This window comes from Nicotiana tabacum, chromosome 12, assembly GCF_000715075.1.
Source record: "Nicotiana tabacum cultivar K326 chromosome 12, ASM71507v2, whole genome shotgun sequence".
NCBI classification, from domain to species: Eukaryota; Viridiplantae; Streptophyta; class Magnoliopsida; order Solanales; family Solanaceae; genus Nicotiana; species Nicotiana tabacum.
The window spans coordinates 71059284-71081830 of NC_134091.1; the positions used below are offsets into that span (position 1 = coordinate 71059284).

Below are 22547 nucleotides of genomic sequence, written 5' to 3' on the forward strand. Positions count from 1 at the left end.
TCCCATAAATGTCACTCATATTGAGGCCCCTGACCTCACTCAGTCATCAATCTCTCTAATCTCTCTCTCACGGGCTCACAATTCATGATACTAGCCCGGAAATAATGATATGATGTATCAATAAATAACAACAGAGACTGAGATATGATATGAACTGAATGAATATGACTGAGTAAGAAATATCAATGAAATCAGTAAGACAACAACACAAAACGACCACTATGGGTCCCAACAGTACCGGCATAAAGCCTAAACATGATATCTAGCATGAGTGACAGCTCAATTACTTTATCACATGATGAAAACACGAATATCAATAAGTTAGAACCAATATACAGTACCATGGAATCGACCAGGTCATAATTCTCACGGTGCACGCCCGCACGCCCGTCACTTGGCGTGTGCGTCACCTCAATACCAATCACATAATACATAAATTCGTGGTTTCGAACCCTCAGAATCAAGTTTAGAAGTGTTACTTACCTTAATCTGAGCAAATCCCTACTCCAACATGCCTTTGCCTCTCAAATCGGCCTCCAAATGACCCGATCTGGCCACAAATAGTACAATACAATCAATACGGGCTAAAGGAATCAATTCTACAAGAAATTACTAAGTTATAACTAAATATCCGAAATTGGTTTCAAACCGCCTCTCGGGCCCACGTATCGGAATCCAACAAAACTCACAAAATCCGAAAGCCCATCCTACCACGAGTCTAGTCATACCAAATTCATCAAAATCCGACACAAATTGGTCATTCAAATCCCCAAAATCAACTTTCTCAAATCCCTAGCCTCAAACCCCCAAATTACACCTCAAAAACATACCAATTAGGTGGAAAATCAGTGGGGAAACATAATTATTGAAGAAAAATGAACACAGGGAGCTTACCTCAAGAATCTCTTCAAAAACCCTCTCAAAAACCTCTAAAATCCGAGCTCAAAATATTAGAAATGGAAAAAATCTCGAAACCTTCATTTATATAGGTTCTGCCCAGGCTTTCCGTACCTGAGGCAACTAAGCCGCTTCTGCAGCCTCGCAGGAGTGATAAAATACGCTCCCCCTCATCCGCTCCTGCGGACACGCCCTTGTGTGATATCGTCCGCTTTTGCGGAGCCCAGCTCCCTTTCCTTCCTTCACTTCTGCGGCCTTCACCCCGCATCTGCGGTCTCGCAGGTGCGGGAAAACCTCCACACCTGCATCCCTCTACCTTCTCTCCTCCATCTCCGCATCTGCAGACCTTCACCCACACATGCGGTCTCGCATCTGCGGTTCCCACTCCGCAGGTGCAATTACACCAGCAGCACACAAGCTTCAGCAACTTCTCAAATCAAATTCTAAGTTCGTTAACCACCCGAAATCAACCTGAGGCCCCCGGGACCTAAACCAAACATACCAACAAGTCTTAAAACATCATACGAACTTAGTCAAATCACCTAAAACAAAATCAAGAACACGAATCGCACCCCAATTCAAGCCTAATAAACTTTGAAATTTCCAAATTCTACAAATGACGATAAAACCTATCAAATCACATCTGACTGACCTCAAATTTTGCACACAAGTCACAAATGACACCACGAACCTACACCAACTTCCGGAACTCCAATTCGACCCCAATATCAAAAGTCCACTCACGGTCAAACTTTCCAAAATTCTAACTTTCGCCATTTCAAGCCTAATTCTACTACGGATCTCCAAATCACAATATGGACACACTCATAAGTCCAGAATCACCTAACTGAGCTAACAGAACCATCAAAATTCAAATTCGAGGTCGTTTACACATAAGTCAACATCCGGTCGACTTTTCCAACTTAAGCTTTTCATTTTGAGACTAAGTGTCTTAATTCATTCCGAAATCTCTCCGGACCCGAACCAGCTAACCCGATATGTCATATAACAACTATAAAGCACAAATGGAGCAATAAATGAGGGAACGGGGCTATAACTCTCGAAACGACCAGCCGGATCGTTACATGCGACTGTCACATGGCGCTCGGAGGCCCATGCAAATCGACGCGTTCTCCTTCATCTTTTCATTCATGAATCCAAGTGATGTCACCAAAATTTAAGACGAGTACACTGATTTAACAAACAAAGCATTGGAATTTTATCCATATTTACAACTATTCTTAACCAAGTTGTAACTGCCCCTTTTATACAACATACATGGAACCACTCCAGTCTGAGTCAAGGCATCAAACTGACATCTTAGCCATAGCCTCTTGGAATATCGGTGCAACAATAAATCCCTCTAGTTACTGAGCGGGTACTAGAGCCTAAACCTGATCATCCATAACTTGATCATCCACCTGATCCGCAAGCGGGTCCGCTGATACTACCCTGGCATGGCCACGAGCTCCGATAGGTGATCTACTTCTACCTACGACTCTTTGGCCCTCCCCCGAGCCCTGTCTCTCCCGGCTACCAATGGTGGTACTACCTCTCCCTCACCTGTTGCTACTGCTGAAGCGCGCATTCTAACCATCTGTGAGAGAGCAGAATAGAAAGATCTAGACTCAGACAATAATCAACGCATGATAAAGAATCAAGAAAGGAAAAGATCCTAAAGTCCTATAGCCTTCCATAGATTGATATTGACACCTCTATATCGATCCACAAGACTCTACTAGGCATGCTCGTGACTTGTGAGACCCATAGAACTTAGAGCTCTGATACTAACTTGTCACATCTCAAAATCCCACCAAAGATTGATGGTGCCTAACTTGCTTACTAGGCAAGCCAACTATCAACAACAATAATAAGATCTAATTATTAAGTCATTAGTAGAGATATGATAAAGAATATGAAAGCGGAACAAGTCTCAAAATAGTATCATGATATGAATAAGTCTCTTCACACTATCTCACAGCACAAATTCATGTGCCTGACATAGGCCACGTGTCCAAATCAAGCACCAAGTCCAAGTGTCTACACTCACAAGGCCCAAAGTAACATGGGTAATCACCTGATTCTTGAGGGGCGAATTCATATCCAAGTATTGATCATTTTACAATCAATGATCAATAACCAATAATTAATATCTGCTCATAGTGTCCTTAACGCCAAATCCTCAACTTTCCATATTATTCAGCTCTCCAAATCATGCGTATGTATATGAAATAATCTTATTAATAGGCACCAGAACATAATAATAGAAATGCATATAAAATCTCACATGGCTAAAAGATGACTATGGCTATTCATGTAATTCATTTTATTACAACAGTTTAATAAGTTATTTCAACATTCAAGTCTAATCATAATATTTAACATGATTAAATTAAGTCATTTAACCATCAAATGATGAATCAAATAAGACAAGTGTATGACTACGGCTTAATAAGAAAGCTTAACATGGAAAGATAATCGGTTATGCCTAATTTAATAAGTTATTACCTTAAGCATGCTTCTAAATCATAATTATGAGTCATCACGTAGTCATACAATCAATGAAACATAGATAATAAATTTACATAGTCCAAACAAGGTATAATAATCCAAACTCTACTGGATATGATCATAACCTAGCTACGCATATACGCTCGTCACCTAGTATATATGTGGCTCCTAAATCAAGTAACAAGTAGCAAATAGATCACATATGGGAAGAATTCTCTCTTACAAGGAGAGATAATAGACTTATCTCCACCTAGTAGCACCTTCAACCTTCCAAAATTGCTTTTTCTCTCAACACCTCCAAACGACTCGAAACTAGTCAAATATTACTTAAAATGAGTCAATACAAGCTTTAGGAATTGATTACATAACAAAAAGATTTAATCTTTAACTCAGATTAAAAAGTCAAAAAAAGTCAACATAGGCCTCGGAAAATTGATCGTAGATATAGCTCACACATAACCCCATGATTCCAAATATATGATTAGATTCCAAATCGGGTTCCAATTTCATAATCAAAACCCCCAAAATTACTCTCTTAAGTTCATACAAAAACCTCAATTTTTACACTTTAAATCCTTGATTTAGGGGTTAAAAATCCATGTAGATTATTCAAATATAATCACAAATGAGTAAAAATCACTTACTCTTTTGGCTTGTATGAAAATCTCCTTGAAAAATCGTCTCTCTCCAAGTCTAGGGTTCAAAATATGAGAAAATAGGAAACAATCCCGAAAATCACAACTTATATAGTGTGCCCAGCACTACCCTTCGTGAACGCGACCTCAGCTCCGCGTTCGTGAAGCAATAAATACCCTTGTTCATTAGCCTTCGAGACCCTTAGCCTCGATCACTTCTCTTTTTGCCTCGTATGGGGTTACGTAACCCCGTACGAGGTGAAACCCTTGTTCATCAACCGGTATCGGTCCCTGTTCGGCCTTGGTTCTCGGTCGATGTCCCTTTTAATAGGGGACCCAAAACCCAACTGGTCGTCTTCGACTCTAATCTTCGATTGATATTGATTGTGTACGTCGGCCCAAGTAACAGCCGGGTACTCGATCAAGTTTTGCTTCAACCGTCATGAAGCCATCGAGTTTTGTTCGTTCAGTCCTTGGTGAAAGCTTGAATGGCCCAATCGTCTGTGACCGGTGGTAGATCCATTCGTTCCATTTGAAAACGAGATGCGAACTCTCTTAGCATCTCGTTATCTTTTTGTCTTACCTTGAAAAGGTCTGACTTCCTGGTTTTGACCTTTATGGCTCCGACATGTTCTTTTACGAAAGAATCTGCAAGCATAGCAAAAGAATCGATAGAGTTAGGCAGTAAATTATGATACCATATCATCGCTCCCTTTGACAGGGTTTCACCGAACTTCTTTAATAATACGGATTCGATCTCGTCATCTTCTAGATCGTTCCCTTTGATGGCACATATGTAAGAGGTGACATGTTTGTTAGGGTCGGTCGTTCTATTATATTTAGGAATTTCGAGCATGCGGAACTTCTTGGGGATCGATTTTGGAACCACGCTCGGGGAAAAGGCTTTTATACGAACTTTTTGGAATCCAAGCCCATCAATATTGGTGGTGCCCCCGGGATCTGATCAACCCTGGAGTTATAAGTTTCTATTTTTTTGTCGTGTGCTTCAATTCTCCTTTCTCCTGACTCTATTCGTTTTGTCAGTTCCTCGAGCATTTTAATAATTTCGGGATTAGTCCCTGATTCTTGTTCATTTGACCTTACTACAGCTGGCCCCGTTTCGTGGGTGACTTCTTGGGGTGGACCGGGCTCTAGCCTGCTTGGTGCCTGGGTTTGGCTCTGCAACTAAGCTATCGCTACCTGTTGAGCTTGTAATATTTCAAAAATCATACGCAGGTTGATCCCGTCTTCTACATGATTTTGGGTATTTCGAACTGCAGATCGAGATCCACCATGAATGTTATTTTCGGGGTCGGAGCGTTGGTTCGCCTTAATGGCCACATGTGAACTAACGTCAATTGGATCTACGGCTCGAGTTCCAACGGGGTCGACGAGTGGCCTTTCATCCCCGGGCGTCAGGTTGTTATTCTCATCTTGAAGGCCAGCTTCGTTATCGATAGGTAGGGCCATTAATTGGGAGTTCGTCATTTTTAACCTGAAATCAAAGACACTTCCAAGAGCAAGTGTAAAATAGTGTGTTTCACAGAGATTCGTACCAAATAACCACTTTTATCCTTAGCCCCACGGTGGGCACCAAACTGTTTACCCGAAAAACGGATAAAGTTGAATTTACACGTAGTTTTAAGGATACGTAGTATGAATTAGTACAAATCGGGAAAGATAAATAAATGTGTGTTGAAATTAGTTATAAAAGAAATGAATGCAAACCAGATGAACTAATTAGCCTAAGCCTTCAAGTTTAATCACCTCCAAATCGGGTGAAGAACGATTGATAGAAGAAACAATTTGACTAAAATACCCAAAGCCACCAAAAAATAGTATTGGCTTTGTTTTCTGTATATATTAGAATGAATGTGTGTATGAATTAATGCCCTCTTATAAATGATAACCACTCTTAATATAGTGGGGGAATTCCATTTTGGATATAATTAAAAATACATAATGGGGATCCCATAATAGACTAATTAATTAACTTTTCTTTGATTTCCGTCGAGATTCTTTCCCCAAATGCGGCTAAAACGGTTCCTTTGTCCTGTGGCTTGATCTCGATCTTGGCCGGTCTCGGTAAGGGTCGGTCTCTGGGTCTCGAGCTCGATATTGACTCGAGCTCGATATTGATCGGTCTCTGGGTTTCGAGCTCGATATTGGCTCGAGCTCGATATTGATCGGTCTCTGGGTCTCGAGCTCGATATTGATCGGCCTCTGGGTCTCGAGCTTGATATTATAATGACGAACCTCAGTCCATCATGCTCCAATCTTGATTAATCACACGAAGGGAAAACTCAATTTTGACCGTATACACTCTTTCTGGTGGAGTTCAAAGATTGAAAAGCAAAGAAAAATGTATTGGCTTTCATGGCAGCGCCTTTAGGAAAGAAAAAAAAGAGATTGGAGGTTTTCAAGATTGGTTGAGTCTTAAGTATACTTGAGTTTTTATAACTTGCATTTGTTTTAATATGGCTATACTTGGAAAGCAGGAGTGGAGATTTCTTTCTGCCAAAATGTTCTTCTCTGTCGAGTCTTCAAAGCTAAATATTTTTGTTCATGGACTTTCTTATCGACGTAATTAGGCCAAAATCCTAGCTACGCTTGGAAGAACGTTTTGCTTTGTAAGGAGCTATTATAAAATGGTGTCCGGTGGGGAGTGGAGAATGGTAACAAAAATTAGTATTGGTAATGACCCTTAGTTGCCTTTGGATATATTTTTTTTCTCGAAAGTCATTTATCTATTTAAGCTCAAGGTATGTGGGTTACTGTTTTGTGAAGACGGTAGAAGGTGGGATGAAGAAAAAGTTTTCTCTATTTTTAATGAAGAAAGAAAAAGCAAAAATGATATGTATTTCAGTTAAGGTAAGAGGAGAGGTTGATCGCTTAATTTAGCATTTCAAAAAATGGGTCTTATATGGTTAAATGAGGTTATCATCTTTGCTACTAACTTTCTCTGGCTTCGGATGTGCACGGAGCTTTTGTTAACTAGAAAAAGCTTTGGCACTTGGAGTTATCTCTAAAAATTAAAGATTTTATTTAGAGATTAGCTCGAAATGTTATGCCTATTAAGTCAAATTTACTAGCTAAAAGTGTTAATCATCAAGTGGGGTGTTATTTTTGTGGATCAGAGAAAGATAGTAAACATGTGTTCCTTGATTATGTAACGGCGAGAGAGGTTTTGAGAGCGTCACATATGAGCTGAATGTAGATAAAGTTAATATGGCTGAGTTTCTTAGCTATGTGGTTAATGATTCAGAGTCTTTGAAGACTCAACAGACTTGTGCAGTTCATAAAAAAAAGTGGTTCATGAGAAACGAGTTTCCGTGATAGTAAAGTTCTTCCTCCTACTTTATGTTATTTGAAGCTCTAGATTTTTTGAGTGAGTGGGTATTTGGCTATTTGCCATGGCTGAAAAGTGGTTGGGAGATCTTATGGATGTTTCCTCTTGGGTTATGGCCACTTCTTGGTCTAAGCCTCCACATGAAAATCTGAAAATGCAATATTGATGTAGCTATTTCCTCGCTTCAGGTCACAACGGAGAGTAGGGCTTGTTGTACATGATTATGCTAGTCAATTTGTAGCTGCAACTTCTTCGATTTTTCAAGGTCGTGCCAATCTTAGGCATTGTTGAAAATTGAAATTATGGGTTTGCATTCCTCTCGGCTAATTGTTCCAATATTTTTGGTGGCCCAGCTCAGAAAATTGTGCTTTCTTACAATCTACAGAGTTCAAAGTGTTGTTGGATAGTTGTTGTTTCTTGTTAAAGAAAAACCCCAATGTTTTTCTAGTTTGGATTAAAGGCAAACAAATTTTGATTGCTCATTGCTTGACTAGAGAATCTAAAATTTTACTAATTTTTCCCCTTTCTATTAGGAACATGCTCCTAATTTTATTGTAAATTTGTTGGTAGATAATTTCAGTTTAATAAAACTGTTTGTTTGAGTTTTTTAAAAAAAATGGAGAAGAATCAATGTTGAGAACCCTCATGATCGCCAACTTATTAATGGTTAACCAAATATCACAAGTGAAAATTATACCAAGCACAACCCACCTTAGCAGAAAATCAAAAGTCGAGCAGCACCCCCTTCCTCCGGCGTGATCATAAGTAGCTTTTTTTATACCGAGCATCTCATGATGATCAATAAGATGATTCATATACATGATAAGTGAGTATATATATACACAGACAAAATGAGCAGGGAAATAGGAAAATGCCTTTATGAGGCAACAAAATTGGAAGAATTACCAGTACAAATACATATCGGTCTCACTATGATGAGCCTAGCAATTCTAATGACTTCAGTTGCATCTAAATATCTACTCCCCTACATATGAACATTCTGCTAACTGGCTAAACGGACCAAATGCAGATAAAAAAGCCCTTTCTTAGAGATTAAAGAGATATCTAAGATCTTCTACAGTTAGTCGACTAGCTGTGCCTCCACTTTGATCTTCACCAAAAGCGGATGCAACCATATTTCTTTTGTCCTCCTGAAATTATAAGATGATATTGAAATCTAAAAGATTAGGCATCGATGAACACTACACAAGGTGCGCATAAGAGCCAAAACTAATCACCATTCTGTGTTTTAACCAAGTCTCTGGAAGTGTTGATTTCAAATATGAAACAGAAAGCAAATTACAGAAGAAAACAGAGAGAAGATGGTTGCTGAATAGATACAAGGATAATAATCACAAGAATAACACAGTAAAAAAATAAGGACAGGATTTTAAGGCCAGGGAACAGAATCAGAACAAACTTGTGCAGGAGGGTGGGTGGGGAGAAGGAGAAAGTGAGATATAACGACTTGCCAAACATCATGCCAAAAAACTATGCGGTTCAACTAAAGAACATAGAAAAAATGTGGGGCTGATCCTTGATTGTTAATCCAGATTAAATGACAGGGTATACAGTGAGAGGTTAACCTGGAGAGCTAGAATTCGATCTTCAACTGTGTCTTCAATTGTTAATCGAGACACAGTGACCGCACGAGTTTGTCCTATTCTGTGAGCTCGATCAATAGCCTGATCTTCAGTAGTTGGATTCCACCAAAGGTCAAGAAGAATTACGTGACAAGCTGCCACCATATTTAGGCCAAGATTTCCAGCTTTTAGTGACATCAACATGACAGTCACCTGCAAAAGAACTTACGCTTGAATTTGAAAATACAATAAGGTTCAAGGAGAAAGAAATGGTTAGATTGGGAAATCCAAAGTATGCAATTAAAAACTTCAAAACAAAAAAGCACTACCTTGCTGTACTGGTGCTCCAATGTGCTAAAGAAATGACTAAATAAAGCATAGTTATTAGTCCACACCACTCTATTTAAGTTTTTATACTAATTGCGAACATGGTGCTAGAGAAGGTACTCCTCGTCACTATAAAGACCAGTAGAAGGAAAAGGACATTCAAACTCTTTGAATGAATTGCATGTACGATAAGGGTATAGCAGGAGAAAAAAATTCCTGAAGAAAAAACATATGTACAGGCATTTCCTGAATGGTATATGAATGTAAAATTATCTAGTAATGAACATATTCAAGGTTAGACCTATACCTTACCATCAAATAATAATCCTGAAGTCCTATAACAGTATTGCCAAATTATCATTTCTGAGCAGTGGACTAGGAAGAGGGTATTCAAGGTTTTGCACCACGCAAGCACAAAGAAAATCAAAGCCACCCTGCTAAAGTTTTTCACAAAACTAGCGAACGTTCTTCACACTCACGTGAGAAGATGTAAGATGAAAAGAACCTTACTCGTTCCTCAATCCCACAAGATTGCACTAAGTGTTGAATAAAGGAAGAAAAAACAAAATAAAAGACAAGCCACGTTTATGAAGCAAGAGCTTAGAAAAACTAATCACCAATGTTTATTTTCAGCATACTGAGCCCTTTAAATAGACCTTACCCTTTAAATAGGCCTTACAATGAGTAAAATTGATGAGGTTAAGGCAAATTAATCCTAAAAAGAATTCTAGTAGGAATGAAATGCTAACTAACAATCCTAGATAACTAGAACTACAAATATAATCCTACTAACACAACAATCAAATTACTAGGAAACAGGAAATAAGAATTCCTAATCTTTATGGATAAGAAAGCCTAATATTGAATGGATTCTAAGACTTCTTGAATTTCTTGGTATCTTGGCCTTCTTGATCTTGCATCATTCTCCCCTAGTTGAAAAAGACTCGTCCTCGAGTCTAACAGCTTTCGTAAATAGCGCAAGATTTGTTATAGTAAAGAATGGGGACCAAATACTCACCAAGTTTAAGTTACATTTTGTATGCTTATCACAGAGCTTCTTCACGTTGCAAGAAAACTTTGCATTTGGTCGAACTACATCCCTCTTTCTAAGTTTCAAATTTCTACCAAACTTTCTCCATGTAATCTTTCTATGTTGACTCTCAAACTTCATGAAGTTATTGGTGTCAAAACTTCATGGAACTTAACCAATTCTATGTCTAGCTTTGAATTAAGTATGGAGATCAACGCTCTTCTTGAGAATGCATCAATTGCAACGTTTGTACACCAACAGTCGCTTTGGTGATAGCTGGATATAGTTATGACGTGAAGATATCTTGTCTCTCCAATATACCTCAAACTCTCTATTATCCACTTTTTTAGGAAATCCTTGTTCTTGTTCATGCATATTTTTATGGACTTTAAAATTAACGCAATATGCTACCTTATTTAGAATGATATAGTCAACAATTATGTCAATATTGTGTTGAGCATCTCTATAAGGTGGAAAGTCGATGACAAACATGGTTGGATACTCTAATGGATCGTCATAAAACTTTGGTGGTAAAGCCTCAACTTGTGAATCCAATGCATGGTCTTCGTTTCTATGATATTGGTCTTCATCAGTTTCATCCTCTTCATTCCCTTGAAAATTTGAATATTTATCATATTGGGAATGGTGCCTCGATACTCTTATGCCTCGGTTAGCTTCAACCTCTTCAGCTTGCTCAATATATCTTGCTCTATGCGGTTGAATTGGTGGATATCGAAGTGGTAGACGTGGCGATAGTACTGGTATGTTATATGGTGGAAGAGGTGGTGGTGGTGGAGGTTGTAGGCGTTGTGATGGATATGGTGGCTAATTTGAAGCACCAAGCGTCCAACTAATTCAGTCAAATTCGCCATTGATTCCTTCAAGCCATCTAGCTGCATTCAAAGCCATCTAGTTGCACTTTAATTTCTTCATTATCCCGTTCAAGGACAATAGTTCTTAATTTCTGAATTACAAATTTTAGCTCGATTGAGAGGATCCCACTTGTTTCTCTAGCGACATGATGGGAAATAGCAAATCAAGACTCGAAACCTGGAACATGTGCTCTGATATCAAATTGATGTACTTTCAAGGTTTTGCACCTCTCTCAAGCACAAAGAAGAGAGAAAAACAAAAAACAAAAATAAAAAACAAAACCCGCTAAAGCTTTTCACAAAACTAACGAAAGCGGTATTCAAACTCACATGAGAAGAATGTAAGATGAAAAGAACCTTACCCACTTGTTCCTCAATCCTGCAAGATTACACGAAGTGTTGAATAAAGGAGGAAGAACGAAATAAAAGATAAATCACGTTTTTGAAGCAAGAGAATAACCAATGTTTATTTTTTTTCACAGCATATTGAGCCCTTTAAATAGGCCTTACAATGAGTAAAATTGATAAGGTTAAGGAATACAATCCTAATTACACTAGAATAAGAATAAGGTTTAAAAAAACTTATCCTAACTAAAATAGGAAAAAGAATTCTAGTAGGAAAGGAATACCAACTAACAATCCTAGTTGACTAGAACTATAAGTATAATCCTATTAAACAAAAATTCTTGGACTTCTTGAATTTCTTGGTCTTCTTGATCTTGTATCAGTACTCCTTGTGAGTATAAAGAGAAGTTATGAGCCAACTAAATTTAAATTCTTACATGCTATGCAAGCATGACAATGGCATAGCTACAAACTATTTTAGAAAAAATTGAAGGTACTGATCTACCTAAGAGGTATATAGGCCTACAATTATCGAGCAATATCGCCAAAGAGGCATAACATGATTTCTTGTCGTATCCATATTTGAAAATGCCACCTCCTGTACTTCCACTTCTTTTTTCTTTTTCTTTTTGTTGTTAGATAAAGGTGGTGTCCAAGAGAACGTGTGTGCATCTCGACTATTCTACTTAGTACCTACATCTCCCACTATCAAGGTGTTAGATAACTCTGCCGACCAAGACTTAGGAGATGGGAAAAATCACCAAGTGTTTTTTGTCTCCGGTTGAATTTGAACTCTCGTCTCCAAGGTTTGCACCGACTTCAGTGGCTACTAGGCTACAGCCTTGGGTGTAGGAAGGCTAGGGAGCATATGGGATATCAATTTCGGGAGAGTCATACATCAATATAAAGGGAAGAGGTTGGGGATTTCTTTTTTATTTTTTCTTCTTTTTTGGATAAATAAGTTGAGATTTCTTATAGAAGAATATATCGACGTGTAGTAGGGATAGATGAAGCAGAGAAGATGATATGGAGGAATCAAAGGTGAAATCCTTTAAGGTGAACTTGTTTTCAATGGAGTTACTAGTAGGGGAGTAGAGGGAAGCATATTTGGAATAAAAAGGCATCAAAGAAAGTAGCTTAAAACAAAAAAGAATCTAAGCAGTGCGAAATCTTATCGGCAGGTGATTTCAGAAGGAGAAAAATTAGAGAGTAGGCTGCTTGTGCAAGGAGTTTGGAGAAAATACATATCACCTCCAATTGCATTGCAGCTCCATATCTATGGACCATGAATAGTGAATAAAGTCTGTCGAGTTGAAGGCTTAAACGATTGGCAAGTAAAAGAAGGCAACTTGGAGGATCAGACCACCATGTCTTTTGGTTTATATGGATGGAAACAAATAGCATATTCTTTCCATAATAGCTAGACGACGTTAGGAGTATTAGAACCATTCTTATTTCATCTAATTTTTTATGGTCCGAAGAGATGACTCCCTTTTGAATAGAGATCTGGGATAACTTAATAGGAGATTGTGGTTGAAATATAAATCCATACTGTTTTGTTTTCCATACACCGTCTTGGTGTGATATTAATGACACTTACTAAAGAAGAAAATATTGGCCATTTTGATATCTAAGAGATTGTAGCTACAACAAGTAAACATACAAGGAAAAGACCAACCTCAGGATTTGTGTTAAACTCTTTGACAGCCCTGTCTCTAGCAGCAAGAGACATTGTACCATCAAGCCTCTCATACTTAAAACAAAACTGGTTCAAAGCACGCTCAACCAAGTTTAACATGCCTGTCCACTGAGAGAAGATAATGGCCTTTATTGGCCCCTTGTCTTGCGATTCTGAATCTGCTTTTCCCAAATTTGACGAATCGCCATTGCATTGCACCAAGCTATCTGATTCTAAATAAGGATCCTTTGACTTAGAACATGAGTGAAGAATTTCAAGAGCAGCTTTTATTTTAGAAGAAATGTACTCATTTTCCATGATGGATTTCTCATCAAATTCAGACAAGCCGGAAGGATCACCATTTACATCATCTGATACACAATTTTTTAGGGTAGCTTTAGAATATACGGCCTCAGGACCAAGTTGTTCTTTGCATCCAAGTGCCGGACATGTATTATCTTCCCCAGTTAAATAATCTGATACACATTGATAGCAGAACACATGTTCACACATGGAGACAACTGCATCTTCGGGCACATCCTGGGGAAATAACAAAGTAGATATCATACTAGCATGTAAAACTATTGATAGTTGTACCATGACAAAGACCATAACTATAAAACAAAATAATAAAATAAATCGAAAGACGAGAAATGTGCTACTAGAGAGTGCAATGCAATAGTTATCTTCAACTGTAGCTATACATTCATAGCTAAAAGAGCTCAAATCAATCTAGATGCACATAAGGTATTCCACTTAATCTTCAGATTTATACACATTTTCCTTTTACAAGGGGGCAAAAGCACTTTTGACTTCAAATGCTTTGATGGATAGCAATTTGAAGCTTGTACATATCAGATATGACAGCTCACTGAATTTTATTTTGTCTGTGGACTTATAGTTACACCATTGCTTTGCACTCATTAGTTGTAACTTTGAAGTTTGAAGCTATTTGGTTAGGGAGGCTCCAGTTAGTCAGGGAGATATGGAGGAGGTAATGATAGGTTTTAGCTCACAAAATGTCTCAAGTGCAATATAGACAGTTGAGTTCAGCTTGTCGACAAGGTACTCATGATTAATGGGAGCGTACTAAATCTGAAGCATTTTGTTTTCAGACCAGATCGATCAATGTTTTCTTTCATTTTATTTCCCTATTCTCTTTGAATTCCTCAAAGCCCATAGAATCTTAACAGTGGCCTTGGAGTAGCGGAATTCAGCTTAAGAGCGACAGAAATACACACCAGCTGCCTAGCTCTCTCCTTTCTCCTCTCTTCAGCACCCAAAATCCCTTTTTATATAACCGAGAAATCCCCGAGGGCTAGTGGCTGACAGTTTGAAACTCGGTGAATAATGGTCCGGCCCTACCCTTCTCCACTTACCAGGCTTTTGTCTGTGGCAGCGTTAGAGCCTGTGACATATACCTAACCTACACATCACGTATTGTGCTCTTACCACTAGACTAAAGCCTAGGGGGCATTCAGAACCCAAACTCCCTTAATCCTACTCTTTGTCCGATCGCCCAATTATTATCTTCTCCTACTTGTTTTATTTGTTGTCAAATTTAACATTTTACAAACCAATCAAAATAATAGAGAACTATGCAGCCTGTGTTCTATAAAAAGCAGGCACAAATCTCAAGCAACAACTTTCGACCTTTGGAAAGAAGATGGAGTTGTTTGAGAGCTTGGATGGTCAGCTTGGACTTTAGATACTGTTTTCACGTACAAATGGGGTGGGAGAGGAGGAAGAGAGATGCAGAAAAGGCAATACGAAAATGACCAGCTAAGCATGATATCTCAAGCCAACATACCATTGAAGAAGGGGGGAAAGATGTAACAGTACCTTCTTCAGCAATAAAAGAGAGTTCGAGAGGCTGAACGTGTTTGACATGTCTCAAACACAATGAGGCGAAATATTACATGAACTCTTGATAGCTCAAATAGATCATACATGGAAGTTTTACAGATGAAATTAGCTACTCTGGGTATCCCAATAGCTTCTCAGTATACAGTTATAGAAAGTGGATTGTAAGTGTTTTTATTTCATGTAGTATATCTCTTTTATTATAAGGCGAATAATTTTATTAATAATGGAAAGATCTCCGTATACAAGCTATATACTAAAAATAGAGACCCTCCATCAGAATGTGATTCTCTACAAACGACACCCGATCTTGTATACAAAATGAAACCATATGGGCGCACCAAAAGAAACTAGGAACGAGAGGCTACTCCTCAAATGTAAATAGTCATTCTCTATACCCTCCGGAGCTCTCCTATTTCTTAGTAGTCTACTCAGATAATATTGCAAAGTACCATAGCATGGTATTAGACAAGCTTTTGTTTCCTTCTCTCAATCTATTAAGTGAACAATTTTGCTGTCCAGATAAGGGAAAAATGGAAAAAGTTCCCGTGACATAACTTATTTCTTTAGGGCTTCTTACTAAATCCACGAACATATAAGCCGTTTGTACTCAAAGAAGAAGAAGACATCTAAATCCCATTCCACTACTGCAGTCATTTCATATCAACACAGACTCGATTGGAGGGGAATGCATGTAACATAGATAAGGACTATTTTCTTTCTAAGACTTCTACCTCAACTTGCAGTTGTACTCTTGCAAAATAGATAAATAATTCAAGAAATGAGAAGACCACAAACTCTACTCATTAGAAGAAAACAAGGATAATGACCAAGGGAAACTTACATCGCATACGGAACATGTTACCAATGAAGTTTCCAATTGTTTCAAGAGATCCTCCACCATTTTCTTTGGGAGTTTCCTCGCCATCTCTGATGAAGCTCTTCCAACAGAATTGTAACTCTCCCTTTTGACAAGTTTTGGGTGGTCACAAGCCTGTCGAAGTCGTAGAAGCATCAATAAGATATTTGCATAGTTTTGCTTCACAGTTCCAGCTGCAGCATATGCCTGCAAGACGAGTACCCTCTTTTATTAAAAAATACACCACTAGAGCTAATAAAATCAGCCAAATAACAAAACATCAGAAGACTACTAGAAATCTCAAAGTTGCTCTGGAGGTCAAAATTTTAACAATTGCTTCACAACTCAGAAAAGAACTGAAAGCTTAGTCTTGAAAATGAAGTCTTCTCTATGTAATAGGATTCCGAAATCCAAAACAAGGGAGGTGTGTTAAATTTATCATGAGGATGAGACAAAGGCTTCTTTCTTCTCACATTTCCGTAACCAGATGACATCACTTCATATTCCCCCATCTTCAATTTGATGTCATCTTTTCCTTTTTCTGATCCCCCAAGATATGTAGCATAGAAACATTTTGACCATATTGAACCAAATAAATGGACCTTCAATTCCCCAAATATGAGTAGGATATAAACATAATGAAGATTACAGTTATGCTAATGTACATCTTTCGCCAGTTAATCATCATATATACTAAATACTTGATAAACAACATATTTACATGCCGAATATCCAAATGCATTAAAATATGGTAGTCTATTAATTTTTACATGTCTAATATCCAAATGCATTAAAATATGGTACTCTATTATCTCACGATTGCACACATTCAGCAGTTTAATAAACCCCACTCTTGCATGTCCCCAGATGACAACAAATCAAAAGGTGTATCATGTTACAGTCATTCCCAGTGCATATAGTATCAGAGGTTGCAGCTTCCTTGAAAAACTTGTGATGGTCAAGCAAAAGATAACATTATCAATCTGTCATGAGATGTAGCTATATTCAAGTTATAAGACTACACTTTGTACACAACCACTTCTCTAGCAGCCCCCCCCCCCCCCGGGGGGGGGGGGGGGGCAGCTTTAATAAATTTCAGTGTGTTTTTTATTCTCAATGTAGAACGTCCGTATATATGGTTACGTCCGTATATATGGTTACTCTTTACATCTTCAGGAAAAGAAGATACCAATTGAGGTGTAGGACATGCTAAAGACAGATGAAATAGATTTTAGACGGTTAAAATGACCTTCTTAAAGTATGTGCGCTTCATGAGCCTTTAGATCAGTCAAAAACTCAATTCAAAAACCACAACTTGAGAACTCAGTTCACATAGCATAGCATGTATTACAAAACATATCCTTAGTTATTCAGACTTCTGTTGAGCAGAAACTCAAAGACTGACTAGAAATCGAATTTTAAGAAAGTTGTCTATGTTATGTAAGCACTCCCCTTAAGTTATTGGGAGAAAGGTCACAAAAAAGGATGATGTGATGCAGTGAATATTTCTTTTCATCAATAATTGTCAGGTTTGACACCTATCGGGCTAAAAGAGGCAGACAGTGAGGTACCTTAAACTGCGATCGCGATTCAGCTTCTAATTTGTTATAGAAAGCTCGTTCCTCGGCAGAGAAAGCCACCTTCTTCAACTGTATAGTTTTTGGTGGTAAGGTTATAATTGGCTCACCGTCAATCAGTGTACCTATATCAGTAACGTTGACATAATCAGATTAGATATAAATATATCTGTCGAAGATGTAGCTAGAAAGTGAATTAACAGACTTAATGAGCACATGAGAGTGAGGGAGGTTTTAACAAATTCAAAAGATCATTTATTGAACAAAGAAATATTAACGCATTCAGACATGCATGCCTGCACCACATAGATGCACGGTAAGGTAAAATAAAATTGTGATCGAGAAAAAATGAATACTGAAAAGCTGCTACAGCATCAAGATCACTCAGTGATCCAGAGAGGAAAACTTGATGGGAGACTATTTAGTAAATAAAAATTTGCTGATGCAACCAGTGTTAGAAGGCAAGGGCATAAAGACGTAAATTACTTTAAAAGGTCAAGGCAGAAGCCCGATCAAAAGGCTTAAACCCCATGATGTTTTCATTTTTGCAGTTTCATTTGCAAAACTACGACTAAAAGAACAATAAGGAGAAGACAAACGTTACCTTTTGTTCGTCGCAACATTATGGCCCTCAAAATCGCTTGAAGCTTTTTATACCCATTAATTGAGTTTATAGCTATTGGAAACTTAATTTGGCTGCAAAATGATTTATATTCAGCATAGGGATCATATCTCAGAAATCTGAAGTAGCTGAATAACTCATCAATGGCATTTTGTATTGGTGTTCCAGATAAGCACCACCTTCGTTTTGCTCTGAGGCTGCAGCATGCTCTAGCTACTTGTGTTCTATGATTCTTTATTGTCTGGGCTTCATCTAAAATCACCCTAAACCAACTGACTTTTGCAAGACCACCACAATTAGGATCAAAGTCATCTGCATCAAATCCTTTTCTGCCCTTTTTTCCCTTCTTATTAAGAGATGGCTTTTTCCGCTTCTTACTTGAAGTGAAGTCAGAAGATATTCCGAATCGTTCTCCATTTTTCTGGTCATCGTCATCCTCTTCAACTAAAGCTTGTTTAGGAACTTCATTTGTCACAATGGCATATGTAGTTAGAACCACGTCATATTTTGCCAATTCCACCGGATCCTTAGTCCTATTGCCTCCATGATAGATTAAAATAGATAGACTTGCTTCATCCGTTACTTTCTCATCCAGTTCCCGAGCCCATTGTCGAAGAACACTTGCTGGGCAAACTACCAAAGTACCAGCTGCTGGCCTCCTACGACGAAACCCCTTTATAGAAGTTCTTGCATCTGGAATCACCTCGACACCATCTTTCTCTCTACGCTGGTTTATTTCCTGAGAATCAGGAGCAACATTTTCATCATCATCATCCAAATTCAAGGCTTCAGCTTTAATATCATCCAGATCTTTCTCTTTAGACTTATCCTGAGCTGACCTCTGCATCTGTATGAGGGCAATCATTGAAATAGTCTTACCAAGACCCTGTAGCATACCAGAATAAATAAGAAAACATGATGAATACCAACAAAGGTGCAAGAAGAAGCTAAGCAGAATAAGGCAAACGGCATTATACTCGACCTGATCATCAGCCAGAATACCGCCCGAACAGTGAACACTACCAGTTTCTTTTTGAAGTGTCCACGCCAAAGCAATTCTCTTGAGGAAGAAAAATGGTAGTTAGAAGGCATACTATAAAAATAAAAAATAAAAAGAAGACACATTAATAACAAGAAATAAAAAGATATTTAAAGTAGCACAAGTAGACCTGGTGTCTTAGGAGAGAAACTGACAAAAGACCATCTGGCAGACGAGCCTCTACCTTAGGTTGGTTTAAATCCTGCCAGAAAAGGACATTAGTACGTTCAATTATAAGCTGGGTGAGCATACAAGAGATGCCACCTCTGGAGGCTCATTGTGTGTTTGAAACAATTTTAAGGGGAAAATATCCCCCCTCACACCTAATCATGTTCCAGCATATCCATAAAGTACAGCAATCAGATTCACGTTATGTCTTCCCTAGAGGATAAAACATACATCTTTTGAGAGGTGGGATAGAACAAATATTCTAAGAATTCATTCACATAATTTCCCAGATAAATCGATATCTTTACACCGCACTTGAAAATCCCTGCTCCTTTTCCCTAGAACTGAAAAGATCTAATGATAGACATCGAAATTAAATTAAAAAAATTCCTGGTCAGGTCAATAATGTCATGAAGTTTTTGAATAAAAGAAGGAAATTACAGAAAGGAAACCAAATCCCACCAGAAAGATAAACATTCAGTTTTGTCCAACAGACAAAACAATAGGGCATTCGCAAGAAACAACCACTGTGTTCTAGACTAGCTTTGTTCTGTTCAACTGTATAGTTTCAGGCATACAGTATAATTAATTCATAAAATGAAAGGGATATCCATTGGTCCATTATGCAGAGGAGGGAATAGTGAAGACATTCTGATTTGGTGGAGATAAAAGGAAGGATCATTGCATGAAGTTCCTGAATTGTGCAATAAAATACAACATTTACAAATGACAAGAAAGGGCACAAACAAGTACCTGCAGAGCAGCTTGAAAGATCAGTCTCTCATCAGCTGCTGCAGCTCTGTCTTCACCTTTCGCAGGGTAATGTAAGGGATCACTTACACTGGTATGTTGAACACCTGAAGTGGACCTTCTGTGCATCAAAGACGGAGGTAACACTCTGTTTCCTTTATTTTCATAGAGAACTAACTCACTATGGTTGCCCCTGTTGAAGCTGTCTTTCCAGTAGTTATCACCAGCACTGCTCGAACTTGCCCATGCAGATTGGTATGATCTTTCATGAGATTGACGAGCCTGACTGAAACCTATATCCTCTACTGAACCAGAAGGACAAAAAGATGTTGGAAGTGTACGCTTTAAAGCTTGTTGTGGAAAATGCTTTCCATTATCTGCATCAGACACAAATGTTTTCTTTTTCAATAAACAGTCCTGTGAAAACTACTGCTGCCTTTAATGCTTGTGGCAGACCATTATTACCATTCCCAGAAGAATACTTGGAATTCCCGTCTCTAATTGCTCGTGAACTTGATGGTCCACTGTCATCAGTAATATTATGATAGTTGGAGGAGCTTCCATTAAGATAAATTGTTCTTTTGGGCGAGCTATCTGACATTGTTCCAAGGTCTAAGTTATAGACAAGTTCACCATAACTTTGTGCTGGGAAGAGAAAAAGGTCATTCTTTACCTGTTGCCCATGGTGGAAGGATTCGAGAAGTGGCAGAATCCCTGAGAGGTGAATCATCTTTGTAGTTGTCTATTTCACGCAAATCCGAATCATCCGAAGAGATACTAATTGCATCCATTGGAGAGAATATAGAACCAACCTGTACTCAAACAGCAACATGGCAACGTCAAAAAAAGATCATAAACCAGGCACTCAAATAATTCATAACTAGATTCAATGGTAAACTATTCCTTTACCAGATGGGAGCGATGTCTTAAAAGCAAGTTAATAACCAGATTACAGAAGAAGGTACGAGTATACTCTAGAAAACCACCAACAGGATCCACATGGGCACGCATCTAAGTGAATAGCATCAAACCATCCTATTGTCAAAAAAGGTAAACATGGAAATTGAACAACATAAACTGAAATACAAGGAGAAAAAAGAGTAATAAGGGGTTCCATTGTGCAACTTTAGAAAATGCAATGATGCAGTAGACATGAGCCATGCATGGAGAAAATAGACATAAAGACAACTTTTTTTTGGATAGAAACTATAATAAATAACTCAAGATAGTAGTGCTAACAAAAAAAATCAAAATCGAGAAAAATAGGTTGGTGTCGCAGAAAACGAGAATTTCTTTGAGTAAACTTAAAGAGAAAGAAGGAAACAACTCCTCAATTTCAGAGCAAAAACAGTAAACATTCAACTCAAACTGGAGAAATCGAACTCAACAAGACAGGTCTTTATACATAAAACTTAAACGGGTGATTACATTTTGAAATACCCATTAGGCAAAGAAGCAAATTTTGAACACTCAACAGCAAACTAACAGAAAGGTAGAGTGCAATATAATACCTAGTGTCTGTCTCTGACACAAATTGGGGATCGTCACAAGTAATTCCTCTTCTTTTGTCTTCTACTCGAAGCCCTAATTGGGTCAGAGGCGGAGAGAACAACCGACCAAGGGGGGAGAGAGTGCGTGTGCGGAGAGAGTAGCTTTTGTTTGGCTTAAAGGAGTACATCCCCTCCTACTTTGGGAGTTTGCTTCATAAACATAGTCACTCACTCTACTTTTTAGCTATAATGTATAACTAGCAGTGGCGCCCATTAATATTAATTAAATTAAATTATGATCGTATTTGTTTGAACATATAAATTTTAATTTTAGCTTATTTGTTAATATGATATATTTAATAATAAAATATTTTTTATCTGCACGCTTTCTTTTTGTAATATAAGAGAAGATATATATTTTATTAATGTTGAAATATTTTTTATTTTAAATTTTATTTTGTTGTTGTCAATAATATTATCTGAATTTTAATGAATAAAATCTCTATTAAATTAAAGGAACTTATATAGTCAATTAGTTATTTTTTGTTATGTATTTTTTTTTATTATATTATCCAATATTTAATATAATTGTATTGTTAATAGAAATTTTTATTAGCATATTACTTTGTTTAATATTTTTATCTACTACTTTTTTATAATATAATAGAAGATATATATTTTATTACTCTTGAAATACTGTTTTTATTTTAATTTTATTCTAATGTTCTCAATAATATTGTATGAATTTTAAAGAATAAAAGCTCTATTAAATTAAAGAGACTTGTATAGTAATTGAATAAGTTTTTTGTTCTATATTTTTCTTTATTATACTTATCCAATATTTAGTATTTTTACATTGGTAATAGAAATTTTTATTAGCATATCACTTTGTTTAATATTTTTGTCTACTATACTTTCTTTTTGTAATATAATAGAAGATATATATTTTAGT

At 37.5% G+C, this 22547-nt stretch overlaps 1 protein-coding gene across 10 annotated transcripts; it reads right to left on the reverse strand.

The window, feature by feature from the left end:
• Positions 1-8187: 8187 nt before the first annotated feature.
• On the reverse strand, positions 8188-21843 carry LOC107769649 (helicase-like transcription factor CHR28). Of its 10 annotated transcripts, XM_016588882.2 has the most exons (14): positions 21617-21818; positions 21015-21140; positions 20779-20917; positions 20571-20699; positions 20109-20482; positions 19318-19389; positions 19131-19208; positions 18328-19034; positions 18131-18222; positions 17521-17651; positions 15935-16156; positions 13228-13767; positions 8979-9188; positions 8188-8543 (listed from the first exon to the last, which is right to left on the reverse strand). In XM_016588882.2, the coding sequence occupies exons 2-14, from the start codon at positions 21114-21116 to the stop codon at positions 8439-8441; spliced, it is 2901 nt and encodes a 966-aa protein (XP_016444368.2). In that variant the 5' UTR covers positions 21117-21140; positions 21617-21818; the 3' UTR covers positions 8188-8438. The 10 variants fall into 10 exon arrangements, with proteins under 10 accessions (XP_016444368.2, XP_075082720.1, XP_016444366.2 ...); XM_075226619.1 differs by lacking the exon at positions 21015-21140 and having other exon boundaries at positions 21617-21843; XM_016588880.2 differs by having other exon boundaries at positions 18131-19034; positions 21617-21821.
• Between the last annotated feature and the right edge of the window lie 704 nt (positions 21844-22547).